The sequence below is a fragment of the Bombus huntii genome, unplaced genomic scaffold, assembly GCF_024542735.1.
Source record: "Bombus huntii isolate Logan2020A unplaced genomic scaffold, iyBomHunt1.1 ctg00000154.1, whole genome shotgun sequence".
NCBI lineage: Eukaryota > Metazoa > Arthropoda > Insecta > Hymenoptera > Apidae > Bombus > Bombus huntii.
Window position 1 is genome coordinate 69,333 of NW_026099396.1, and position 27,627 is coordinate 96,959.

The 27,627-nt window shown below is 35.0% G+C and overlaps 1 protein-coding gene across 5 annotated transcripts; it reads right to left on the bottom strand.

Moving 5' to 3' along the window:
* Window positions 1-1,147: 1,147 nt before the first annotated feature.
* LOC126877366 (katanin p60 ATPase-containing subunit A-like 2) lies at window positions 1,148-4,412 on the bottom strand. Of its 5 annotated transcripts, none has more exons than XM_050640161.1 (9): window positions 4,174-4,372; window positions 3,656-3,726; window positions 3,526-3,582; window positions 3,042-3,239; window positions 2,642-2,921; window positions 2,287-2,455; window positions 2,116-2,228; window positions 1,700-1,909; window positions 1,148-1,549 (listed from the first exon to the last, which is right to left on the bottom strand). In XM_050640161.1, the coding sequence occupies exons 1-7, from the start codon at window positions 4,234-4,236 to the stop codon at window positions 2,158-2,160; spliced, it is 909 nt and encodes a 302-aa protein (XP_050496118.1). In that variant the 5' UTR covers window positions 4,237-4,372; the 3' UTR covers window positions 1,148-1,549; window positions 1,700-1,909; window positions 2,116-2,157. The 5 variants fall into 5 exon arrangements, with proteins under 5 accessions (XP_050496118.1, XP_050496117.1, XP_050496116.1 ...); XM_050640160.1 differs by having other exon boundaries at window positions 2,098-2,228; window positions 2,642-2,930; XM_050640159.1 differs by having other exon boundaries at window positions 2,642-2,930; window positions 4,174-4,370.
* Window positions 4,413-27,627: the final 23,215 nt, after the last annotated feature.

Sequence of the window (27,627 nt, forward strand, 5' to 3'; positions counted from 1 at the left end):
GACTTTATTTTTTTAAAAATAATTACTAAGATAAGAAAAACTAAAAAACATATTTTTGATAAAATACACTCACATATATATGTCGGGTTATCATTAGGATTTAAGGCGCGTAATGATCCTTCGTTTGAATTAGCCATTGTTTTACGAAACAGAGAATATATTTACGCGAATAAACAAGATTTTACAAAATATTATGAATAATGAGTTTAATAAATAATAAGATTAACAAACGATAAGTTTAACTAATAATTAGATTAAAGATTAATAAGTTTAACGAACAATAAGAGGAACGAATAATATGTCTTACGAATAATGAATTTAACGTATAATGAGATTAACGATCGATAGGTTTCACGAATAATGAATTTAATTAACGCTATTAACAATGTTCCGGGGTTCAAACGAATCCACGGTCAACGGGATAACTCTTTACTATTACAATTGCTGAGACACTCGGTAAATTGCTCGATGTATCACTTTCCAAGGCGATCACACGAATGAATATCTGATGAAAATCTTTTTCGCTATCCGACTGCATTTGTTTGTTATATGCTCGCTGGAAACATCGAGAAGGTTCCAATCGTTGTTGCTAGGCAATTTCTGTCAAAAGTTTGTTGTATACTCTTTGGAAACATCGAGAAAGATTCAAACGCCGTTACTAGGCAGTTTCTGTCTGGAGATTGATTCCTAATACAACGTGTGTCCCATTATATCGACATCTCTAAAGTACAATTCTATGCGATTTCTAGGGAGAACAATACAACCGATCCACACCTTCGTCAGGCAAAACGTTTATCCCGTGACCGTGGCTACGTTCGGCAACCAGTTGTCACCTCGAACTCACTTTCGCTTTCACAAATATCAAACAATTACAAATGACAATTGCTTAATTACAGTTATGATAAAATCTAGGCTAAAGCATTAGAAGGCTTCCTCAAAATTGCAAAGGGAAGGCTCCGGTTTTCCTTTCATCTCCGACATATATAATACAAGGATATAATACAACCGAACATTTTAAACTTAGCCTATAGCGTGTGCGCGCACACACACGCACACACACATGACACACACGACACACATGCGCGCACACACATGCGCGCATACACACATGCACACACATGCGAATGATTTCTCGAACGATAATCCATTTATTTATATTTTTCAATATCTGTCATTACGATTGCGTATTTATTTGTTCCGCGTATCATATTTATCTATTTGCATAACTGTAGGTGACATTTTTTTTAACAATTTTGCTAATATTTCATAACTTTTTAATTCATATTTCAAAGTGGTAACAGGTGTTTCTTTCTTTTCAAGTCTCCTCCATATCGGGCTTATTTCTAGTAGCCACGCTTGCTTACAAAGCAATTTTATATCTGCACAAGAATATCTTTCAGTACATTTTACTATGTGGTTTACAATATCTGTATTTTCTAATAAGTGGTTGCTAAGGTATAATTTGAATATACCAAGTCGAGCAACTTCATTGGGTAATGATACGTATATTTGCTTTTCGAGACGCCTGAGTAAAGCTGCATCAATGCCCCTAATAACATATTTACAATAAATATTATCGTTCTATTATACTAATAATAATGAAGGAATACTTCAAACAACACAATAACATATTTGGAATTTGGAGAAATATTACGATATTTTCTACTTAGAAAACATTGAAATAACGTGATATACGTACCAAGGGGAATTAGTTGTAGCCAGAAGAACTACATTAGAATTCTCATTAGACACTAATCCATCCAATCTAGAAAGAAGTTCTGATCTGAATCTCTTTGCAGGTTCAGACAATATACAGTCTCCTTTATTTGTGGCGATCCAGGGCGATCCAGTCAATCTCGTCGATAAAAATAATTGTAGGCGAATGACTATAGGCAAGTTCAAATAAAACCTGTTCAGTTTAACAAATGTATTATTCATTAAATATTATATTCGAAATTCCTTAAATTCATTGCCTCATCGCGAATATGATATCATTTCGTTTTCCAAACAACTATTCTATTTATATATAAATGACGAAAAATAAAAATTTTATACCTAGAATCTCTCCTTCATAGACAAAGGAACAAAGAAACTTACATAGACAAAGCAACTTACACGTATATACTTCTCGGAATCGCCTCTCCATTTGCTGACCAATCAGCTGGCAGTTATGTTAAAAAAGGTGCAATGGCATTCTGTCGCGACTGCCTTCGCTAACTTCGTTTTCCCTGTTTTGTATATTTCTTGTAAACACGTACAGAAATGAAAAGAATACGAGTATCTTACCTGTACCAGGTGGGCCGTACAGCAAAATACCTTTCCATGGGGAAAACGGGCCATCAAAAGAGATAGGATACTTAAGGGGATACACAACGGCCTCCTTAACAGCGGTTTTACATTCTTCTAGGCCTATAACGTCATCCCAATGTACATTTAATTTGTTTACTACGATCTCCTGTGACGATACAAAGATATACAAAGATAAAATGGCGTCTTCTCTATATTAAGTAAGCGTTACGTAATTTGATATTTGAAGCGTTACCGAAATCACGTCATCGTCGATATACGTTGGACGATTTATCGACGGGAATTTTATCGTTTAAAAGCTTTACGATACGTATATTAATCGAAAATAACTTACGCATGAGACGTCCTCAGCAATCTTTCGTAATTCCGTATTATCTGAATAAAGCTTTTCAATGCATTTCAATATCTTCGATTGCATGGATTGTTCCATTGGGACGTTAAATAGCTCTTCTGATGAACGTCCATCACTCTCATTGGGGAATATTGACGTCACTGTCATTGCGAGATTAATATGATTCGTATTGTCATCAGTTATCTTCTGCTGTAGATTCGTCTCTTTCACAGGCTCACTTCTCGCTTGTTTACTAAAAGATTTGGCTTTTGTCTCAATACTTCTACAAACACTGGATCATATTGTAATACGATACGTTGAATTTGATACGTTGAATACGATACCGTTGAATAGGATACACGTTGAATACCGTTTAATATCGTTAAATAATTTAAATTCTTACGTTTTGCTTGCATTTGTCACTTCCCTCGTCATTTCCCTTCCAGTTATTTTCTTACACAATATGGGATATTTTTGAAATTTCATCTTGTAATAATTTTCATACTCTGCAACGATAATTTCCAAATCGATGTTGTCGCAGACCCGATGTTCGGGAGACAGACGAGCTTCCCGGAATAATACATCGCTAATGTCTATATACCTAAAAAAATGTAGTTTTTAATTAATTATAGTTTTTAACTGATTAAAAATATTTTTCGCAATGACTGAACACTATAAGATAACCATCAAACAACTGTTTTATCTCTAGGTAAGACGGGCAAAAGAATGTATTTACTATATAAATCCTCGAAGATAATTTCTTGTCTTCTGCTCTTTAATTTCCAATTTTTAGATGGATAAGAATAATTTGAATTTATATTTCATATATTTGTTTATAACTAGTTAATCTACATTATCGATTGAGTTATTCTTAACTACTGAATTACCGATGTCGAATTTTCAAATTTGGTTTCGCCTTCTCTTTCCACGATGTCCACTGATTTCTATTTCGATTGGTCACTGACACTATTCAAGAGAATTGGAACTAGGAATATATTTTAATTATAATATACTCACCCATTGTGTTCCAAATAATCACATACAAGGTATAATATGTTGCGATGACGTTCCGAAATACGACTCTCCTCCTAATATAATTATTTTTTCATTACAATAATATAAGTTTTTTCATGTAATTTTTTGTTACATTTGCGAATTCAACGAGTTACACATGATTTTTCATGAAACACGAACGTTAAAAATATTTGATACAGCCTAATTATAAAAATTGTTAGAAGCAAAAGTCATAGATACTATGTGCGAGTATCGCATGAAACGAACAGCTATTAAGAGAACTGCAGCAATATTACAAATCAAATAACAAAACACACACGTCTGTGACGTGGAAATTCTAAAATCTAAAATCTAAAATCTAAAATCTAAAATCTAAAATCTAAAATCTAAAATCTAAAATCTAAAATCTAAAATCTAAAATCTAAAATCTAAAATCTAAAATCTAAAATCTAAAATCTAAAATCTAAAATCTAAAATCTAAAATCTAAAATCTAAAATCTAAAATCTAGAATATTCCTTACCTTTTTTCGCAGATTATAAAATATCTTATTCATACTACCTTGCATCGATAAATCACCGTTCATAGTGACACTTTCAAATCGCCTATCGTTTCTCAATGGATACGAGAATTTCCGTTTATTACTTTAAAAACAACCCGTCCATTACGTTTCTCTTAAAAAATTCTTTCAACTCCGTTGAAAACCGTGCATCAAACAAGAGACAAACGATTTGTTGCCATGGAAATGTTTGGTTCACACATAAGCAACGCACAAATATAATGATAGAATAGCTGAGTGTGTGTACTGTATAGTAAGATGGATGCAACATGGAAATAGAAAGAGAACACCATGTATAGATACTTCCTGTCCTTGTTTAATCAGGCATGCACACTAGTGGACACTGACGCTGCTCGTATACCGCTGTTACATATTTCCTGTACAAGCGCGCGTCGTTAGACAAGGACGGAACATCCTCTCTCTACTTCTCTATCGCGTTTTTAGTTCGCTCACGCGCTCTGTACTTATATCTATTACATTTCCACCATAAGCAGCGGCCGTGCAGTGACTTACAAAAGTTCCGAACGGTTCCATCCTGGGCGGACGGTTAATTGCGTTCGGTACTTCGAGACAGGAAGGTGAGTACAGAATCGCTCCTCTTAGTACTCTTATTAAAAGTGTTATCATCGAATATAAGTTTTTTCAATAAATTCTTATCGTTTTACAATCTTTCTAGAATACAATGACGTCAGCAATCGATCATTTTCGCGAATTTATTGTAAATTAATTGGGGGAATATCTGGAGTTCTTTATCGGTTTCGACTGTAAAATCAGCAACTATTCGAATTTTTCATTCATAATTGTGACGTTTTCGACTCTTCCGTTGCCAAGACCCCCTTGAGAGATTTTTGGCACGTTCCATCACCCTTGTTAAACGAGTGCACATTGGTGGATATATTGATTTTAAAAACCAATACGTGAACGAGGTTTATTATCTCACTGGAACAAAGAAATCCGTTTTATTCGCGAATTTTCCGTGTTTCTTCTTAATTTTCGTGAGTGTCTGGTGCGGAGCATTATTTGAATGAACTTTTCATCGTTCAGATTATATTTCGTTTAAAAAGATTGAAATTGATGTCGAGAAGAAATGAAACAAGGTGCTCGGGCATTCCATCGTTTCCCGGGGAAAGAGAAATATGAAAAAAACGGTCGTTCTTCCTTCTGCCATTTTCGTCCATTACCAAAATGGTATGACCCAAATGTCCCGGGCCGTGAATCAATCAAGCGAATTTTGAATAATTTTTGAATAATATCCAGTTAATAATTTGTGAAACAAATTAATTTCATTTTATTGTTGGAAACAAATTAGTTGGATTTTTCTTTCTTTAGCAGTTTTCGCCGGAGTTGACTTGACGTGCTACTTCAGTTTCCATCTTCGCTTCTCGAAACTTCCAACGTCCTTGGTGTTGGAGTCTCCTTGTCCAGGTGAGTACATAGCTTCTAGATACTCGTCGCTGTTCATCCTTACGAGCCTCTCGAGCTTTAGTTGTCAATTGTTATCGTTAAAGGAAGAGAAGCTCGCGACAGATGTTATCGAACAAATCGTTTCTTCTCGAAAAGTTCGAACTTGTTCGTTGCGTTTGAATATATATGGACGGACGCCATTTTTCTTGACATCTTCATGATTTGTCATGTCGTGAGTATAGCTTCTGACTACCACATGTTTGTGATTTAACCACTTGTGAAATTTGACCACTATACCGTGATAGAAAAATATTTCCAATGAATTATAAATATTTTACATTGTGAATTATAAATATTTGTTACAAATTATATCGTACTTGAGGTGAAAATGAACCATATATCTGCTTATGGAATACGAGGTAGTAAATCATTCGAAACATAATAACGATTAATTAAGCACATATACAATAACGTTTACGAATGAATATTGCGAATTATTGTATGGCTTTAATGCGGTATTTAATGTTTTGATTGCGGTCTTTGAAATGGTATCATAGGTGCTGATATAATATCGCGCGAAAAAGGAAAGACCAGTGGTTAATATTGCAGGTGCACCAGTGCGTTGCGCTCGTCGGGGGTGGTTTTGACGCCGGTGCCGAGGAGAGACGCAGAACGTGTTCGATCGACCCGCGAACGTAGCCCGTGCTCATACTGCGACAGAGTTCGTTTCAGTTAGGCTCAGTCGCTGTTTGTCCGTCGACAGCGTATAGTCGCGTCGGCCTACGATTCCTTTTTTCTTCTTGTTTCTTGCGAACTCTCTCGCAACAGCCGTTCTATACGTACGCCGCCAGTATATCGCGTGATCATCGTTCCCGTTGCTTCCCTTACCCTCTCACGTCCTTCGAAGAAGACCACCCTTTGGTTTTTCCTTGTTTGGAGGGAATTCATCGCTCGGACACATGGACTGCGAAGCACGAGGGTTGATCGAGGCATCAGCGTGATGTACTTTTCAGGTTTCATATTTTCTCTATGATACTTTCTAAGGAGAATTTGAAAGATATACATTTTTAGGAAATAAAGGTTTTTATGGAGTCATCGATAGGTTAGAATTTAATTAACTCTCTTATAACAGGTATTCCAATTTTTTAATATATAAATTTAGTTTCCTCTATGGTGTTAGAGAACACAATGCGGGCATTTTATGATATAACGAATATATTCGTATATATTTTAGTTTATTCATTCGTCAAATTTCCCTAGTAGGCCGGCCTGCAGCTCACATGCAGCACTTAGTAAAAATTTGTTTTGTTAGAGGTTGGCTATTCTTCTTGCTATAAGAATATCGTGAAGTCATATCATATGATAAAGCACCTTCTGAAAGCTAGATGCTCGATAACGAGCCTAATGATTCTCGGTAGTTTGTAATGTCAAGCTTTGAATTGGCGAGATCGCTCTGCTGTCAAACGGCCGTCCAGCGGCGACCACATTCTTTAACCACGTTCAAGGGGTATATCACGCTACAGAAACCATCAAAGGGTTTGCAAGTTAGTTGCCTTTTAGAAGTGGGGCAGTTGGTTGTTACATGTAATCCGTAGTTGCTGGCTGTTCTCCTTAGTCGCCATACATCATAGAGACGACAGTTATAGTCGCCAGTTGTCCTTGCTAATGGTTGCTTGTTGTCGCTAGTTAGTTCTCGTTATCGTTATGTATTCCATCAATCACGCGAAATTTAACGTATGGGAATTTATTCTTCTTTATTCTTTCTGTAGGGAGATTTTTTAAGACGAGGAAAATATAGAATATTTTAAGACGACGGTAAGGTTTGAATTTAAGTAACTGTTTTATGATACAACAAAGTGGAAAGACGATTTAATTTTATAAAGTTTAGGGTAATTTTTTAAAAAACTTCGAATTTAAAAGATTCAAATAGATATCTTAAACGTAATTAAACCCTCCATATCGTAAGAAATTAAATGAAACTGCGCAACAAAGTTGATACATTTAATGTATTATTTTAAACATTTATTTAAAATTTAAGTGTAGGCGTCGACGCGCGCGCGCCATTCGAAGCATTTGTCAGTTCGTTACATCTGCGGTAAAAGTTGTAACTACGAAGAAGCTTAACATATGGTGCGTCTCAAGACGACAGTAAAAAGTATTAAGAGATTTTTCGAGATTTTTTCTTTTAAGTTTCCAAGTACTTTTTCTATTTAACTTCTTTTTTTTTTTTGTTGCATTTTCTAACAATATTCGATAAATAGAGACGAAATATGACAGTTCTTAGTTCGGGGATTTATTGGTTCGAAAGTTACTTGAAAAGTGTTTCTGGAGTTCGTGCGGTTAATACTTTTAAACTTTTACCGAGTACGACTTATTCCGTATGGCTGGACAAATCTTTGTTGATACTGTAAGCGTAACTGTAAGCGTCCGGATATTGTCTTGTGGAGATAGAAAAATACACGAAGTATTGATTGAACTACATATTTTTTTAATTCTTTTTTAATTCTTTTAGTTCTTCATATATTGATAATAAAACGATATTCCGCTACTTTGAGCACAATATAGTAATGTTTAAATAAATAATAAAATTTACGCATTTCGTCTTCATGCGTCGATAAGAAAATGCAAAAAAAGTTAAAGAAAGATGATGCGCAGACGCGAAGTTTAGTCAGCAATAATATTTAAAACCTCTAAAATATATTGTACACATTTATTTGCAAATAAGCTCAATGAAATTGAACTGTAACTGTGTTTCCAATAATGTCTTCGATGTATTGCTCGCCATTATGTCGGATTAACAGCTCTAAGTGATCGACCTTAATCACTAAATGTCGGCCGTGATTCAGTGGTATAGCTTTACATATGACGGACATCGTAGGCGCTTGTAAGACGTCCATTGTGAAACGTTTCCAATAGCACCGTTTATGCACCGTTTATGTGATGGTGAAATCTGAATATATATATCGCTGAAATATATATCGCTTATCACTTGAGTCTGACACGATCGTTTTTAAATAGAATCACAATTTTTTATTCTTTACAAAATCAGTCTTTAAAGATTATGTGCAAATAAAATAGATAAATAGATAAATGGTTGTAGAAACTTATAAAACAGATATTACAAGTATATCTAAATAAATGATATATTTATAAATTGTAATATTTGATCTAAAGTTTAAATAAATAAAAGAGATACTCGTGACTTACAATAAACGTATTTTTTTTTTCAATTTTTAAACAAAGCAAAAGTGGATAACAATTTTTCAAAATGTAAAAATCAACACAATGGTTGGTTTCTTTAATTAATCAATAACGTTTAAAGTTAATTAATGTCCAGAGTGGTTTGTACATTTTGTATTTCGCCGTATTTCAACGTTCGATGTGTAAATAGAACTTGATGCCTGAAATATCGAAAAAATAATTAAATCCGATCGTTCCGTCGAATTTGCAAATTGTATACTCGTGTAAAATCGAGTGCGCTTGTGTATGCTGATACGAAAAGTGGTAGTATATTTTTCTTTTTTCGATTATCGTTATCACTTTTTGTGTGGAAAAATTAATTCCGTGAAATGGAAGTGCAATCAATACGGCTTATCACGAAATAATAGCACAACGACGGTACATATTGGTATTGACGTCAGCTTCACAAAATTTCCCGAGTATCGCGGTCGACTATTTGGGTTAAGAATTCATTTTCAAGGTTCTACAAGCACGAGTATCTTATGGATATGAAATTTTCAGTGTACATTTTAATAACCATATTCCATATTGCATGCTGCGGTCCAAGAAAAATCCGCAGTTAATATTCTGCTAATCCCTGCTGCTTTTAAAGACCATAAGTAGTCGTCCGTAAGGTTTAAAAGATTTCGAGTAGATTTGTATTACGTATTTTATCTTCTAATTTTTAAAGAGAGGATCGTGTTTAATTAATTGAAAATGACGAAACTGTAATGGGACATTATTATCAAATATTAAACGTGGTTCCATTGGGTACTTTTATGGTCTTTGCGAGATATATATGCATTATACGTTGCTATTGGCAACGCGTAGCGATGAACGATGGAGAGCAATACCTTCGTTATCTCGTCTCGGTTGTGTACATATCAGTAATGCACAGTACTCGTACTAAATATCTTACAAATTCCATACAGATTTTCAGATTAGTTTCGAATAATACCAACACGACCATGATAGTCACAGTACAGTATTAAATGGTGCCACTATGCATAATACACTCCTAAAATGTTTCTACAAATATATTTGTCCGAATATTTTTGTCAGCTACTATATCCTAACCACGATTTATTAAACAATATATAGATTTAAAAAAGAATATATAACGACATTACTTGTTTAGGCTAGATTGGTTTAACTTGTATAGTTTTAGTAACTGTGTAAGATCAAACAAGAACTTATCGTTAGTTTGGCGAGATTTGATTACACGAAGCAACATAATTGCTTTGAAACTCAGGACAGAAAACAATGTCAACCGGTAGACGCGTTTGTCTGGTGAACGTGTAACGCGTGAATAATAGATAGCGACAATCACGCGAACGCTAGTTACAGCTGACTTGGCTTACATTGTAGCATTCAAACTAGAGTATACGAGCCGTAAGCACTATTGAAAGTTCAAAGGCCGACTAGTGAGCTTCATCCTATCTCATTTTTTAATCAGGCGATGGATCGACGAATCGTATTGATTTCGAGGATTATTATAGTTCTGTGGAAATTTTAAAGCGCGGTTTGTCTAATCTTGTCTCGTTAGCTACAGACTCTTTGGCGAGCAGCCTGAAACTTGATCCAGTTTCGAGAAAATGAAAAATTCGTTTCTTCTCTTTGCTTCCCTGTTCCTTCTTTCCTCCTTTTTCCCTTTTTACATCGCGTTAAGACCCGTTAAATAATATTGACTGCCGTGGACGCTGGCTGAGAAGTGCACTTTATAACTAGCTTTAAAATCACTGACGTCGATGAGGACAAAGGTAAGTTAGAGGGTCATTTATCTGAGCTGGTGTTATTCGACCTGAACTCTGCAGCTTTTCACAGTTTCTTTCGTTTTTCTTTTAAGAGCAGAGATGTTAACTGGTCTCTTGTTACGTGTAAGAAAGTACGTGTATGTACTAAAGCTTATTTATCACCAATTGGTTGCTCAAAGTCGAGATATACATACCTATATTATATTAATACGTTACAGAAGATTACGCGTTAGTTAGCTTATGAGAATTTATAGTGTGTCACAGATCACAAAAGCACAGATCACAAAAGCAGAATGACTACTTTTTCATAAACGATATATGTATATGAATTGAAAGTTTAACTATTACGTCACATACTTCTCTCGATAAACGTCGTCGAGTGCATATTGTTAAAGAATATTAGCCATTTGAATTCAATAGTTTCGAAGATACTAATGCTTCTGTGAAGTTTTTGCAGGCTGTTAATTTTTTATTCAGATACTACAAATTTTAAATAACTTCGATTAGAAATAAAAATCACATTACATTAACGCGTAGAATGTAACGTAACGTAGATAATGTAAATATAAATTATATTACAAGGAAACAATACGGTAATTGTAGGTAATGTGAAACATTCTGGTTAAAATTGCATCCTTTGAAGGCTAGGACACACAGTACTTACGAAGTAGATTAAGTAGCAAATGGGGTACTTAAGAAAATTCATGTTGTCATTGTTTAATAAACATCTTCAGCTAATAGCTTTCTGCAAAAGCTGGTTTAAGTTATGCTAGCTTATTCCTTATTAATTGCAATTATATTGTTCGTATCTCCTAGAGGATTAACAATCCATTTTTATAATGGATAATAAAAGTAAATTCCTATTAGGTTGTCCCAAGTTTCTTTCGCTTTATAAAGAAATGACAGTTATGTTATTCTATATTATTTTATATTAAATTGGAAAAGTGCTAAAATATTTGATAAAAATGTTAAGAAATTCTGATATTGATTTAAGCGTATCGATTTATCTGCTCTTCATATTTGATCAAACAGAAATTGTTAATTATGATTTCCACTTAAAAGCGGATTGCATATTATGAGGATAAATTATCAAATTCATCTCTAATATACACATTAGAGAATCATTCATAGCCGTAATCCTGTTTACCGCTAACATTCCTGGTACTCAATCATTCATTAGGAGACTGCTCTAGCCGCACAGAATACACCTGTAAATAATTAATCGCCATTAATATTCCATCGACTTTTGAAAATCCCTCATGTGATCTATTTCATGCGATGAGAATATGTATAAATTGAGATTGCGATCGACCATCCTCAGTCGGATAAATCGAGTGATTCAAATTATAACACAAAAAAAAGTTAAAACTAGTTACATTATCTTTTTCAATTTTTATGTATTATTTGGCGGAAGAAACTTTGGTAATTAGTAAGTAAAGTTCACCTCCTTAATGTTAATGATTTTAATATGTTATTAAGCTCAAAGTTCTAAGGAATTTTCTATATATATATACATATACATAACTGTGTGCGTATATATATAATATACGTATAACAGCCAAAGTTCAGCTCTCAAGTGTACGCAAAACTTTTATGTTCATTTTACGCTATACCAGTATGTTTCATGAATTTGTTTGCTAACAGTATCGAAACAAATAACAAGCAGAGGACGAGCTATTCATGAATTGTTTTGCCAGCGTGTACGCTCCCAATATTTTCTATTTGAGAAAACATACTTGTTGCTATTGCAACTACAAATATTTTTACAGTCGACGCTTTTGCCGTGAATCATTGGCTAACATGTAAAATCGAGAAAAAACATGGTTTATTGTGATGGAAATGTGGAAAACCGCAAAACCGATATAGAAGGGAAAATAAAGGAAAGGAAGGTAGGGATAAGTAGAAGCTTGGGGCCAAGTTTAATTCACTGAAACCGAGCTGCTTGTATTATCACAAAACAAAATTGCCAGTACGTCATTTCCGTACTCTCGTCCTCGCGAAAATGGTTTTGCTCGTGAAGAAAAAAACGAAGAGACAGGGAAGAGAGGAAAAAGCAAACGGAGAGCGCTTTTAAAAAGCTGGCGAACCGTGTGTTACCACAACGAGACACGCGGTGCTATTTGTCGCTTTAAATTGTGTCGCAACTCGTTTTTGAGATCTTTGCCAGGGATGCGTTAAAACACGCTGCAAATATATTTCTGGCTTTTCTGGGGTTTAACTGAAATATGACAAATAACGTTGTAAAACATATGTACTTATGACTTACAGAGTAATTGAGTGTACAAAATATAATAGCCAGCGATTTAGGGCTTTAAAAGATCAAAAGAAAAGAAAAGAAAAGAAAAGAAAAGAAAAGAAAAGAAAAGAAAAGAAAAGAAAAGAAAAGAAAAGAAAAGAAAAGAAAAGAAAAGAAAAGAAAAGAAAAGAAAAGAAAAGAAAAGAAAAGAAAAGAAAAGAAAAGAAAAGAAAAGAAAAGAAAAGAAAAGAAAAGAAAAGAAAAGAAAAGAAAAGAAAAGAAAAGAAAAGAAAAGAAAAGAAAAGAAAAGAAAAGAAAAGAAAAGAAAAGAAAAGAAAAGAAAAGAAAAGAAAAGAAAAGAAAAGAAAAGAAAAGAAAAGAAAAGAAAAGAAAAGAAAAGAAAAGAAAAGAAAAGAAAAGAAAAGAAAAGAAAAGAAAAGAAAAGAAAAGAAAAGAAAAGAAAAGAAAAGAAAAGAAAAGAAAAGAAAAGAAAAGAAAAGAAAAGAAAAGAAAAGAAAAGAAAAGAAAAGAAAAGAAAAGAAAAGAAAAGAAAAGAAAAGAAAAGAAAAGAAAAGAAAAGAAAAGAAAAGAAAAGAAAAGAAAAGAAAAGAAAAGAAAAGAAAAGAAAAGAAAAGAAAAGAAAAGAAAAGAAAAGAAAAGAAAAGAAAAGAAAAGAAAAGAAAAGAAAAGAAAAGAAAAGAAAAGAAAAGAAAAGAAAAGAAAAGAAAAGAAGAAAGATAATATGTTGCGGCAGTTTAAGTCGATCTAAGAAAATAGATAACGGGAGGGGGGGGGGGAGGGCAAAGCTAGTTAATCTGGAAAGAATCCAAGCGTCAATTTCAAGCATTTACAGAGAATCAAGCGGGCTGGTTAAGGTCGTGAGTTGAGCAATTATCCCGCGTTAGGTTCAATCAGGTTAGTCCCACGCGAAATTGATCCAACCATGCGAAAACGAGTGTATTCTGATTTCTGTTGCAGATATTTCTGGATTGTTGATTTGTTTCCGCTTGTCATCGAAATTTTTTACCAACAATGAACGTGTACGTGAAAGCAATCATAATTGCGGTAATCATAATAGTGTCGGTTCTTCTTTATATTTTCCAGTTTGCAAAGATTGGTAAGTTGATACTGATTAATTATGCGATCGAAATCCTATATAATGGCTACAAAAAATATTTGCATCATTATTCTCGTTTCCTAATGAATCGCTGTTTTAATCAAGTTTTATATTGCATCAAATTTCTGTAGTTACACGAAAGTACTAAATTATAGAAAACTTGATATACACGGATTTAATTAATTGATAAATTAGCCAATATATAGGCATTATTATTTATTATATTATATATTATAGGCATTATATATTAGTAATGTATATATACACTTTTGAATTTTAGCCTTCTTAGCCTTCTATTCTTATATCCTTTAAACGTCATTTCAAGCTACAAGCTACTTTAACTCAAATAGCTCGATTTCAAGTTCTAACGTATACTGTAAAGCACACTTGCGAAGTGAAACAGTAAACACGATATGAAAACTCTCTCCCCAGTAAGAAATCGAATATCCAATTTCAATCGTGCTTCATCGATGAAGCATCAATGCTACGTAAAAGCATCGTGGCAGCCGCAATGCGGATCCGTTGAACAAAAATTTCCTGGCGCGATCGTTTTCGTAACGCTATTAGCCGTTTCAGTATCAGGGATGTTTTAAAAATCCGTATCGGATTGTACCATGAAGCGCAATAGCGCTTCGTTTATTTATTTACGAGAAGTGCCGATCAACTCGATTGCACTGCTCTTTTTTTTTTGTCGAAACATACCGTTCAACGCGTTCACGCTTCACTTCATCAGCTATATCAGAAACGTTACACTAAAGAGTCAAAAGGTTGCCAAATATTCGTGCTTTACCTTTTGTTTGTGTGACGTTCTGTAATTGGTTTTCCAATTCAAGAGGTAATTTATACATTAGTTTTTTCTTTATTTGGTTTACGATTATTTGAAAGAAAAGTAATTACGAGAGGAAACTCTGATAGACTAGCGGCAAGCTACGTTCGGAACCGAGCGCGTTGTGAATTGACAATCGTAACCAAACATCGCGACACAGTTCACCACACTACGTGTACAGCATGATCACGCTGAGTGGCGTTGAAACGGTTAACGTAACTGCGCGTACGACCGTCGAATGGCAAAGATATTCAAGCTGAGAATCGTTTTCAGATGTTACAAACAGCTGTGTTGACTTTCAAGGAGAAACCATTCGACATGATCTTACGTTTGAGCCGGGACCTTCGGTTTGCAGTTTCTGCACCTGCTATAATTCGAGGCTGAAGTGGTGCCAGTCGATCGTATGCGACCCGCCCGTAGTGAGTATATGCTCATTACTTAAACACTTAACACAACCAGAGAGAAACTAAAGCACACCGTTAACGCTTGCACGCTGGTCGTTAAAGCACATGCTACGCGAATAGGGTACACAACGATTCATCTAACTTGCCTTGAATTACTTTTACAAAGAGAAACATGGACAGGAATAATTTTTTGTTACGAGTCGTTTAATTTATTCGTTCGTTAGAACGATTGGTCTGACAAATTCAAAGTCTTGTTCCGTATAAATATTTTTAAACAAGTACGTCATAAGCTTTGTATATTTTTTTTATCGCAACGAAACTGTTCAGAGAAATGTTGAAATTATTAATTACAAAAGAAGACATTTACGTTGTAAAAATGTTAGCGAAAACATTTGTGAAAAAGTTACTTTGTTATAAATTCTACAAAAAGAAATATTGAAAATCACGCGCCATTTATTCAGTTGCACGTATGAAAAGTATTTTGCATTCGCGCAAAAGAATCCCTTAAGGATACATATTTTATAATAATTGGAGTGTCAAAGTTATTACGCGGATTGGCGTATACGTGCCTTTTAATGAAACTAGGTTATTCATTTGTTATTCGTTCCTAACTTTCAACTTTATGATTTTTGCGGAATAAAATTTTATATTCCGGTTCAGTTTATAAATGATTCATTTTGAATTTAATAAAATTAGAGTTACAGCAGTGCAATTTAATAAAGAACAAATAATCATTTGTACTTTATTAAAATGTTCTTTTAGCGTCTCGTTTTAATATTTCTCTAATAATATTTTGTTAACCGTTATATTTAAATGAAGGTTTTCAAAGCAGAGACGTACTTTAACGTAGGAAATGGACGTACATTTATAATGAGAATTCAGAAGCAAAAATATTTCATACAAAAATAAATATTCCCCATGTAAATAGGTGTAAATAGCTACGTTATGACTTTTATATGTATCTAACGTTTTTCCATGCAAGCTAACGTATATTTGCTTCTTCGCTTCTTCGATTCTGAGTAGTAAAACCTGGCATTCATGCGGTTGATAGGTAGTTACGCGCTGACAACGAAAAACATAAAATGAATAAAAAGCATGAGCCATCCTATAAAAAAAATAAAGCTGCTTTTATCTTTCATTATATATTCGTCAGAATATTGTTAATAAATATTTAAGTTCAGATTTCAGCTTAAATAAATGCATAGGATTGGACATTTATTTATATATGTATCTGTGAACGCTTTTTGACATAAAATTTTTATAACGACTAAAATGACATATTCCGATATTAAATTAATTTGATGAGAATAAAAACTGAATTTTTTAAACGAGATTTTGTATGAAGTTACATTTATTGGGAAAAATTCATTCTTTTATAATATGATAAAACGAGACTCATAGTCTGTATAAATCATTTCATGGAATATTATGTGTATGTACATGTGTTCTACGCTTTTATTATAAAAATGCTAAATGAACATAACGATCAAACGCATCGACAAATGCATTGAACATATCGATTGTTATTTTGAAAAATTGATTATCTTTTATTTGTTTCGAACTACAAATTGATTGAGACATTCGTGTTTGCTAAATTGCGAATTTAACGCAATGAAGTCGTCTGAATCCCTTGCGAGCATGTAAATATAGCGTCGAATTAACAGGTCAATTACTTGAGGTTGGAACTGAAAGAAAGAGAAAGATGGAGGAGGTCTTGCCTTTGAATGCTGGACACTTCTAAAGCCCACAGTTCGCTGAAATTGCCAGAGAATTCAATTAAATGGCAAATTAAACCATTGAACTGAATCTGTTTCCAATCGTGAGCTTGGAGGTTCTACCCTTTGAATTTTTAAACCAGTCACCCTTCTTTTGTACGTATGGTAACGAATATAATTCATAAACTAATGAAGTGTGTAATTCAATTGAAAGCTCTTTTCACTGAATCCAGTTTAGACTAAGAAAAATGATATAATAACGAAATTATCAATTTACAATTTATAGAGCGTATACTTTATTCGAAAGTGAAGTTTATTACTGCAAATATTAGTTGGCTATTTATAGCCTGTTTGAAAAGGTGATTTAATTTCGATTGATTTTCGATAAGTTTTTGTTGGTTTACTCAGGTTAATTAATCTCCAATAAAATAGAAATACCAATCCGGTAGTATAATTGCTTTCTTGCTTATTACCTTTTTACTAATTAGCGATGCACGATTCCAGACCAGTAAATATTTTTCCATCGGGAGAAGTCAGGTCGAGAGATGCAAGATTTATACGCTCGTTCTGTCAGTTATCCCAGTGTCTGTTACGCGATAGAAAATGAACGAACTGAATAATAAATGCATTATCGGCATGAAGATTGCTTGATGTAGGCCACCGCTTTTTTTCTATCCTTCCGATACCATTTTTCTTTTTTTTCTTTTTTTGCGAAACACTTTGCTAGTCGTGAGAAGCAGCAATTCCCTTCTGCGAATCAATTACGGTTCACGAGAAATTGTATTATAGCCTGGAACGTATTCAAATTATCTTCAATTATTCTCGGCTGTTTCCATTTCCATTCGTCTCTTACGTAAGTACTCGTTTGATGTACGTACATAGTGAGACAATAATCGTTAACACCTTTAATGTCTTCAGTATTATAGAATAAGACGCGAAAATACGTTGAAACCTGACTTTTAGATTCGCGAGACTCTATAAGGCTTCGAAAGTCTCTTGTTTCAGGCCGAATAAAAAATTGTAGATGAAGAATTACATTGCGAGGTCTGTTAAGGAAAATTTTAAATCGTATCGTTGTAATAGGATTATTTCAGAGAGGGAAATTACGTGTTGCGTGCGAAGCCACGAGCTTTCTTTCAGGCTAATATACATAATTGTCCTATCGAACTTTCCATCTAAACCGTTGCGCTCACACGTGGATTTTGCATTTCAATTTTCTTACTTACAGTCCAGTCCAGTGAGACCAAGTTAAATTTTTCAGCCCTCCGAGGTAGAATATGTTTTATAGAGAGACGTACAACGCCATGAAGGGGAGACAGATCAATAAATTGGGTTATCTTTAAATTACTGACAATCATTTCATCGACGCGGTTTCACCGACACCGAGTCCCCCGGCAACGTCTGTCAAAGCTTATTTACCGATACACTGAAATCAACCACAATCATTTTACCGACCTCTTCCTTTGCTGACAGTTATTATACTCGCTGTCATATGTTATCGTTGATTATACATCTTTATTTACAAATTCGTTCCTGTGTATAACGAAACAAAGGAAGAAACGAAAATGATACGTTTCATGACGCATTGTTAAATTATTAATTAACGAGAGTTACATATCTACATGAATGCTTTGAAATGTCAGTTATAATTCATGAAAATGGATACAAGCCATTTTACTATACATAAATAGAATTATAAAGACATGTTACGTACTAATGCTTTTACGAAATATATTTCTGTATACGTTTGACGTTTCTGTATTATTCCTTATGTGCTTTCTGCTCTTGTGTTTAGCTCGTCGGAAGTAAAAATACGTTAAGCGAATCAGCTAATCTATTCGAGCGTTTCAACGGCTCAGTCTTCTCTTATGCAACTACCAAAAGAGAAGATAAGTCTTTGGTTATACAACATTTCATAACGTCCAAAGTAACGGGGCACTAATTAGTTGCAACTTTAAGACAGACCAGATATCAGTCATCGTCCGTAAATACATTTATTACGATCGTTTAAAGTTTAAAGAAACACCGTTATAAAGTCGTAATACGAGACAAAGCGAAGAGAAAGTAAACTGTTGGATATATGACAAAATAATTCTATTTTAAATAAGAGACTGGTCAGCGTGGTTATTTTGTTTACAAAATCAAACGAATTTAATGAATGTAATGGTAAGGAAGTAACTATAAGTGGCTGTTAAACTATTTTTATGCTTGAAAAGTAATTCGCAAAGTAATGTAAAGCAGTACTACTGAGTTGTACATAACCTCTTTCAGAATTTGTTCTTAACCTCTTGCTTCATAACTTCCTTAATTATACTCTTCAAACTTATTGACTACTTCGATGTTGTTACGAACAGAAACTGATAAAATATTAATCTTAAATATAGATTGAAATGTAAGCTTGTCACGTAAATATATATATATGTACTACTTACTCAAACTATGGATCACATAACCTATAAAAAAAAAAAAAAAAATTATTGTACACTATAAAGCAAGAGATTAAATCTTTAATCTGTTAAGAATTAAATTTTTTATTGTAACTGCGAAAATTATAAAAGTACCAAGCGAAGCAAGTACGGAATATATGCGGAATATGAATCGCTCAACTAACCAAAGAGCGGCTCAGTGACAAAATTAGTAAAGTAAAGACCACAAATATTACAACATTATATTCTACCACAAAATAATTCTCTATACAAAAAAGGTACACAACGAATCGATTTTTCACAACGATAAGAGTCAACAGAACCAATCAAGACCAGACGAGACTCTCATAAGACAACGATATCAGAGGGATCAAATCAGCGACTTCAATCTATGTTACAGAGTATAGTTATCAAGAAAAATTGCTCTTTTCATGAAAAGTATGGTAATGATACTCTTATAACACATTGTATATCTGGCAGTCGGATGTGCCCGTGGCCATCGGAAATGTAAAGACGACGCTTTTAGAAAGTGATAGCGCCATCGCGTATTAAAAACGCGTTAGAAGAAGGACGGTTTCGCTATCCAAGGCGAATCGAAAAGTGTGCGTGTTGCGAGAATCAGAGTTGATCGAGACGTCGAAGCATAGAGTCGTTAGAATTGAGTTGCGAGTGTTGTCGAGTGTTAGAGTTGCTAGTGAGAGAGAGAGAGAGAGAGAGAGAGAGTTACCAAATAGTTGTCAAGTTATTTGTTGTAAATACGAGCGTTGCATTTAGTTTTCCTGTTAATCAAACATCGTTTCTCTGTCTAACTAATATCTGTATTTTCAATCCATTATTAATATATTCCGATATTACAAGTGGGGGCTCGTCCGGGATTGAATAAGACAGAGAAACGATACGATTTAACGGAGCTATTTCTGCGGGAGTAGAAAAGAATAGAATAAAATGGCAAACGTTGAAGACGAACGATTGTCGGGTGAAGAGGATTTGACGCTGGAGGAGCTGAGGAGTAAGCTCGCACAGATGAATCTGCCTATATCCGGTGCGAGATCAGTGCTGGTTGCCAGGTTGAACAGAGCGTGCAAACCTGGTCGATCTACTCCTAAGGATTCGAAGCGTGGCGAAGAACCAACAAACCAGCGAGATCTAAGAAGCAAGCAGAGAGCCGAACGCAGTCAAGAGGGAGAGGAAGACCTCGAGAAGCTGAGGACGAAAGAGCTGAGAGCGCGTCTCGTTAGCTTGGGGTTGAAGGTAACGGGAAGAAAATCCGAACTACGCGCGCGGCTACAGGCGGCCCTAGAAGGAGACGATGTATCGTCGGAAGAAGAGAGCTCCGACGAAAGTGAAGGCGAGGACGATAAACAAGGCGCGCGAGAATACAGGAGAGGCACGCGAGCGGTGTATCAGGACCGCGATGAGTAGCAGCAGAAGGTATGCGTCGGTTCGATGTTGAGTCTTAAAGACGTGGAAGACTCATTAGAGAAATTCAGCGGGGATGATCTGCTGAGGGTAAATCAGTGGGTGGAAGACTTCGAGGAAATGGCAGAAGTGTGGGGTTGGTCAGACGCCCACATGGTGGCCTATGCTAAGAAATTACTCGCAGGCTCCGCTCAGGCCTTCGTACGACAAAAACGATGCGCGAAGTCCTGGGCAAAGCTAAAAAAGGCGTTGAGGAATGAGTTTGAAAATGTAGTAAGCGACCAACAGATACATGGCGAGTTATCCCATAGAAAGAAGAAAGCAGATGAGAGTCTGCAACAATATATGTATCACATGTGCGGGATTGCAAAACAAGGAAGGGTTGATACGCAATCCTTGATAGACTACATTATTCAAGGCATTCCCGACGAGGTCGCGAACAAGACTGTGCTATACGGAGCCAGGAATATCGAGCAATTAAAAGAGCGTTTCAGGCGCTACGAAGCGATAAAAAGAGATATGGAGATGAGGACGAAATTTGAGGAGCCGAAGAGTAACAGGGTAAAGCCGGTGGCGAAGCTGTCCGAAACCGAGAGGAACAAGGAACCCGGTCGATCTGGAGATGCGAGGAAGACGCGATGCTACAATTGCTTCAAATGTAGGGAGTACGGACACATCGCATCAAGTTGCGACAATTTGGGTGAGCCCTCAAAAAAAGTTTACAGCGTGTTTCGGTCGTTACAAACAAGGCGTGGTAAGGATGTTAAGATGGAAAATTTCAAATTGAGCGCGTTGATAGACACCGGTAGTGAGCTGACTCTAATGCGAGCAGATCAGCATGTGAAAATCGGAGCGCCCAGATTAAGTCGGGAAATCGTTGGATTTGGCGGTGTCGGTTCCGGAAGGAATTTTACGCTCGGGAAATTTTCCACGAACATTATTATAGACAATGAGTCGTACTGTATAACCATACACGTAGTTCCAGACACAGTGATGCAACATTCGCTTATTATTGGCGCAGACTTTTTGGACACTGTTGAAATAAGTATAAAAGGGGGAGAATCTTTTATTAGTAGAATAAAGGACGAAAATCCCGATGAGTGTCCGGAAGTCCTCAAGATAGATGTAGAGACACAGGCGAGTGAGATAGATTTGTCACACGTTAAGGACATGCAACATAGGCTAAAAAGAGATTTGAAGAGAACCAAAGCATTGCTAAGAGACGCTCAAACGATGCTGGAGAGATCGAAAGGTGACTCGACGGGTAAAGCAGCTTTACGACAGCTGAAGAACCAGTTAGAAGATGCAGAATGCGCTAGAGCAGTTGCAGTTAAAGCGAAACAGGCACTGGAGCAAGAACCGAATGAGACGCAGGCTTCGTTGCAGGAAGTACTGCGGCAACGTTCCGAAGCAGAAGATCGTGTTAATGTAGCTAGTCGCGAACGAACTGAGCTACTGTCGCAATTGGAAGAAAATAAAGAAGAGTTAGCAGAAGTTTTGAAGAAGTATCGGGCAGCTGTGCAGCAAGTGTCGGAGGAACGGAGAATAGTGGCAAGACACGTGGTGATTGGTAAAGTGGACCACGAGATGGTGTCCTCGTCGGATTCTTGCGGCCAGCAGGAGGACTTAGCGAACATCACGAGGAGGAAGAATCTGGCTAAACAACAGCAACAGGATGTTGTTGATGATATTTGCGAATTTACTGAGAAGGATAGCGTTGCGGATGTGAGGGTTGTTTCAAGTTTTCGGATAGACTCGAAGAGAGTGAATGCAAGGCGAACGAAAAGACAAGGGAAGTCGCACGTGCGGAATCCCTCCAATAATATCGATATACAGAGGATGTGGATGACGAGGACGACGATGGGATTGTCGAGGACACGATGAACGTGAAGACCTTCGAAAAAGAAGAGATCATAGTCTCGGTAGATGGTAAGTTGTTAACGTCTTCCATGTACGAACCGAGCCTACGAAAATGTCACGATGCTGCCACGACGATCAAAGCCCCTGACAAGAGTGAAATGGGTAAACAAACAACGGAGAGGAAGATAGAGGAAGAGCGAAAGAGGAGCAGTAGCATCGAGGACGAACAGGCCGCGGTGTTCCAAGAGGAACGAGATCAGCTGCGTGCGGACGCAAAGAGACGGATTGAGGAGATCCAAATCCGAAACAAGCGGGCGTATAACAGGAGACGCAAGAAGGCGACAGCATACAGGACGGGAGATCTAGTGGCAATCGAGAGGATGCAGAGGGGTCCCGGGCTAAAGCTGCATCCGAAGTTTCTTGGACCGTATCGGGTGATAAAAGTCCTGCGAAATGACCGATACATAGTGCAGCGAGAGGGGGAGCACGAAGGGCCACGTACAACTTCCACGGCAGCCGATCACATGAAATGGTGGAATGCTGACGATAGTGATGTAAGTGCGAGCGGCGCTGATGAGCACATCTGAGGGCAGATGTGATTGTCAGGAAAGGCCGATTGTAATATCGTAGAATAGCTTTGATTGGAGATCGGCTGAAAATAGAAAAACCGTGTACGTCGTGTTTCTGTGGTTCGTTTACATTTAAGAGTGCCTACGTGACTAAAGGCACGTAGTTGGTAGTTCTTACATAGGTATGAGGGAAACAATAGACAACGTTAGAAGAAGGACGGTTTCGCTATTCAAGGCGAATCGAAAAGTGTGCGTGTTGCGAGAATCAGAGTTGATCGAGACGTCGAAGCATAGAGTCGTTAGAATTGAGTTGCGAGTGTTGTCGAGTGTTAGAGTTGCTAGTGAGAGAGAGAGAGAGAGAGAGAGAGAGAGAGAGAGAGAGAGTTACCAAATAGTTGTCAAGTTATTTGTTGTAAATACGAGCGTTGCATTTAGTTTTCCTGTTAATCAAACATCGTTTCTCTGTCTAACTAATATCTGTATTTTCAATCCATTATTAATAAATTATAATTAATCGAACAAAATTACACCTTTAATATATTCCGATATTACATTACCGTGATGTAATATTTATCATGCTTATTTTGTACGTAAAACGAATCGTTGGAATATTCCCGAAGCTAACGAAGCATTTCCCAAAAGTTAAACCGAAGAGATTAACGCGAATAGTTAAGTGAAATTTTTCCATTAACTTGCTGACCAACCGGCAAATAAAAAATCATAAAAATTGTTTCAATGTGTTGAGGTCACGCATAACTTCTTTTTTCATTGACGATTACCAAACAGGTAAAATTTCGAAATTGTACGAAGGCCACGTGACCAGATCGTATTGGAATTTGAAGTGCATGGAAAAAGACAACTCGAAGTACAAACCTTGAGCTGTACTACTCGAAGTACAAACGTGAACTAATGGATGCAGAAAAGCAATTAACGCCAAACATCCGAACAGCATCTTGGAGCCCGTCATTGTTCTGAAATAAAAGAAGTGACGAATTAAAAAGACGCAGGACTAATAATAATAAAGGAAACTTAGTTCGTATTATAAATTGAATTTACATCAGAAAAGAAGCACGATCAAGCGAAACAGATCGTAGAAATGACAAATATCATCGATATACGTTTCAGTGTAATTTCACTTTTGAAAATTATTTAGTTTAATACGATCGTATTCATCGCTCCGAAACTTTCATTGTGCTGCAATTTGTGCTGCGTCTTTTTAATTTCTCTATCTTTCTGTGTTTTCGGAAAAATTACTTGAAAGATTAAGAATTGCTTGCCTTATTTTATTTTCGATTAGTTAGGATTTGATTATTCCAGGTAAGGTTTATTATTTATAACAGGTTTTATCACTTGTTTATTATTTAGGAGTTTGTTATTTTAGGATTAGTACCTTTTAGGATTTCTTATCCTTCGAGTTTCTGTTTCAGATATCTAGGTCTATTTCAAGATGTTTTATTACATTAGGATTATTTATTCGATTAAGATAATTTAAGAGTTTCACAATGTACAAAGAAATAATCGCGTGAAATTTAGATTTATGCTTTAAACGTATTAAACACGCGGTAATTTCAATGTCTATAGCCTCGAACGTGTTCTGATTAGTTGTGTCATTGTCTGTGACATTGAAATCACAAAAATCCATTGCAAGTGTGCTGTCATGCAATGTGGATGTAATTGGGTTTTTTGGGGTTAGGTTGGGGTTAGGTTGTATCATCTGATTTGTACAGTACTATTTTAACGCAAGGACAGGAAAGTTATTATATATTTCCCGTCCATTATTTGAATCGTTGTGAAGTGTAACGAATTATATTCGATTCGAGGAGATGTTAATGAATTAGCCATTTCATATGTAATTACATGGAAATAAAAATCATTGCAAAAGTAATTGATCTAATGACAACGGAATTTCCAATATTTTTTTGTTTCGTCACCTCTTTTTCGTAATATATCTTTTATAGGTACGTGATTTATTAATCGTTCGAATGGAAATAATTATTCGTATAATATTCAAACGATTCTAGCCATAAAATAAATTAAAACGATACCTGTCAATGATATGCAATCTGCGTATGACGTCAACCTCGATCTATGCTTATACAAGAAATTTTATCAATCAATGACTAGATATACAATAATCAAATATTATAAAATTTCCTGAAAACCTTTAGGTGTTAATATCTTTAATATTTGCAAGTTATTGTTTAGCGCTAATTAGTTAGAATGTAACAAGTGGTGTACCAGAATTGAGATAATTAAGCCACACGAACAATCTTATTTAGATCTTTTTAATTTTTTAATTCTCTTTTGCTCTAATACTTCGTAAAATTAATCTTCATTAGCTACTACACTTCATAGAATAACAAGAGATAATTTTTCTTATATAACGTTTCATTCATAAAATCTATCATTAAAGTATATCTTCATAAAAATATCATTCCATACTAACGGTATATTTGGTGTCATACGAGATAACAGTTACCAGTGATGACATATGTAACTTTATAAAGATATCTCGTTTTATTATATATTAAAAGAATGTACTCATTGCTGCTATATTTCAGATGAAAAAAAGGCGGCAACGATTTTACAGTAAAATCGTTCGTTTACAACTGATTCATTTACATTTCATGATAATACTGTGCATTCTGAATATGCTATGATTTGGTTTAAAATAATAAATAGTCCATTCTTGCATACTATTGCTCCAGCTTTACTTGTATTTTCGATATTGGTATAAATAGAAAGACAATTAATGTCGTTCGAGTCTATTTTCGGATCATTTATATTACGTTTAATCCATATAGTTATCATATGAGACATAGTATCGTAAAATTTGGAAGAATAAAACGTTCGTACAGGAAGTACATTTTATAAGAACTCCAACAAATCTGCGTGTGCACCTAAAATACAAACTGATAGTGATAGTGATTGTTCATAAGTTTATATACATTATCTAATGTCAATCGAAGGTATCAATTCTTTTTCTCCATAAGAGTACTTTTTCATTTATATGTGTTCAAAAATACATGTGTTCAACCGTGAAGCATATGTCACCTACAACGAAAAAGAGTTTTCCTATACTTAATATTTCCTTTATATACCTATGAAAGTCTATTCTTCGCGTAGTATGAAATTATGAATAAATCTGGAATATTGTTCAATCTGAAAAGAAAAATAACTTATTGACATCATTCATTGATACGAGATTCAGAATGTTTGTTTTGTCTTGCAGAAAAAGAAGGCAGCCCTCCCTTTCTTTTAATGTGAAATAGAAAGCGAAAATTTGAAAACAGATTTTTTGGAAATTTACTTGCAAATATCGTTTTCAATATCGTGATTTTCTTCCCAATGGTACTGTACTTTCAAATTTTCCAGTATCCCTCTAAAAACAAAAAGTCGAACCTCGTTATTGTTAACGTAGGCATTACAAGGAAGCGAAGTATTAGAAAGCAGCTCCTTTTTATTATGGATTTCTCTATAATCATGTAAATAAGAAATTCCGGAAATTTTTTCCTCAAGAATTTAATTCTTGTGTTTTGATTGATAATTATTACACTGCATACTAACTTTTCGCATACTGTTCGCGTCTAACAGTTTCCTAATAATAACTACTTCAAAATTACATATGTTCTTGCACGAATTCAAAAGTACGTATGATACAATTACAATTGATTCTAAAATAATAATTATTTAAAGATATTAAGATACTAATTAAACGTTTCACTGTATTTCAAAATCTGGAACAACAAATTTTTATTTATAAAAAATGAAACTGTCTTTATATATTCTTTGTCATGATGCTATTTCTTATTACCGTGTCGACATTTTTTAAAATTCATTTTGTTATCTCTACGCAATAGGAAAATTCATATACTGCTTAATATTTTTTGCATATTATCCATCCACCGCATGATATCTTCTGAAAAATCAAAATATTAATGTTATATTATTACAATGCTTCTTAAATATCAATTTTTGACAAATTTGAAATCCAATATATTTTGCACAATTATTATTTATCAAAAAATTCCAAGTTAGTAACTTTCTTTTCAAATGGCAAATAACATATACTTTGACTTACCTGTAAGTTTTTGTTCCTAATCATCATTTCCTCTTATAGAACATCATTATTGTTCTTATAATTACTACCAGTGTCATAGATATTGTAGTGGCTACAACTGAATTAATAGAAAATGATAAATAACTGTGTATAACACTAACACATAATTGTGTATAACAATGACACATAACTTTTACTTACATATCTGTCGATAAGGGATTACTTACTGTGATATCCTGTTGATGTTTCTTAAGGCACTTGATTAGGTGCGATACGGTATCATTCCTTATGGTATACTGTAGATAAGTATTTTAGAAAATAACAAGAATAAATCTAAATTATTCAGAGGTTCCAGTTTCGGCTTAGACATAAATACAGGACCATTTGCAAAGAAGAAAGGGTGCGTTTC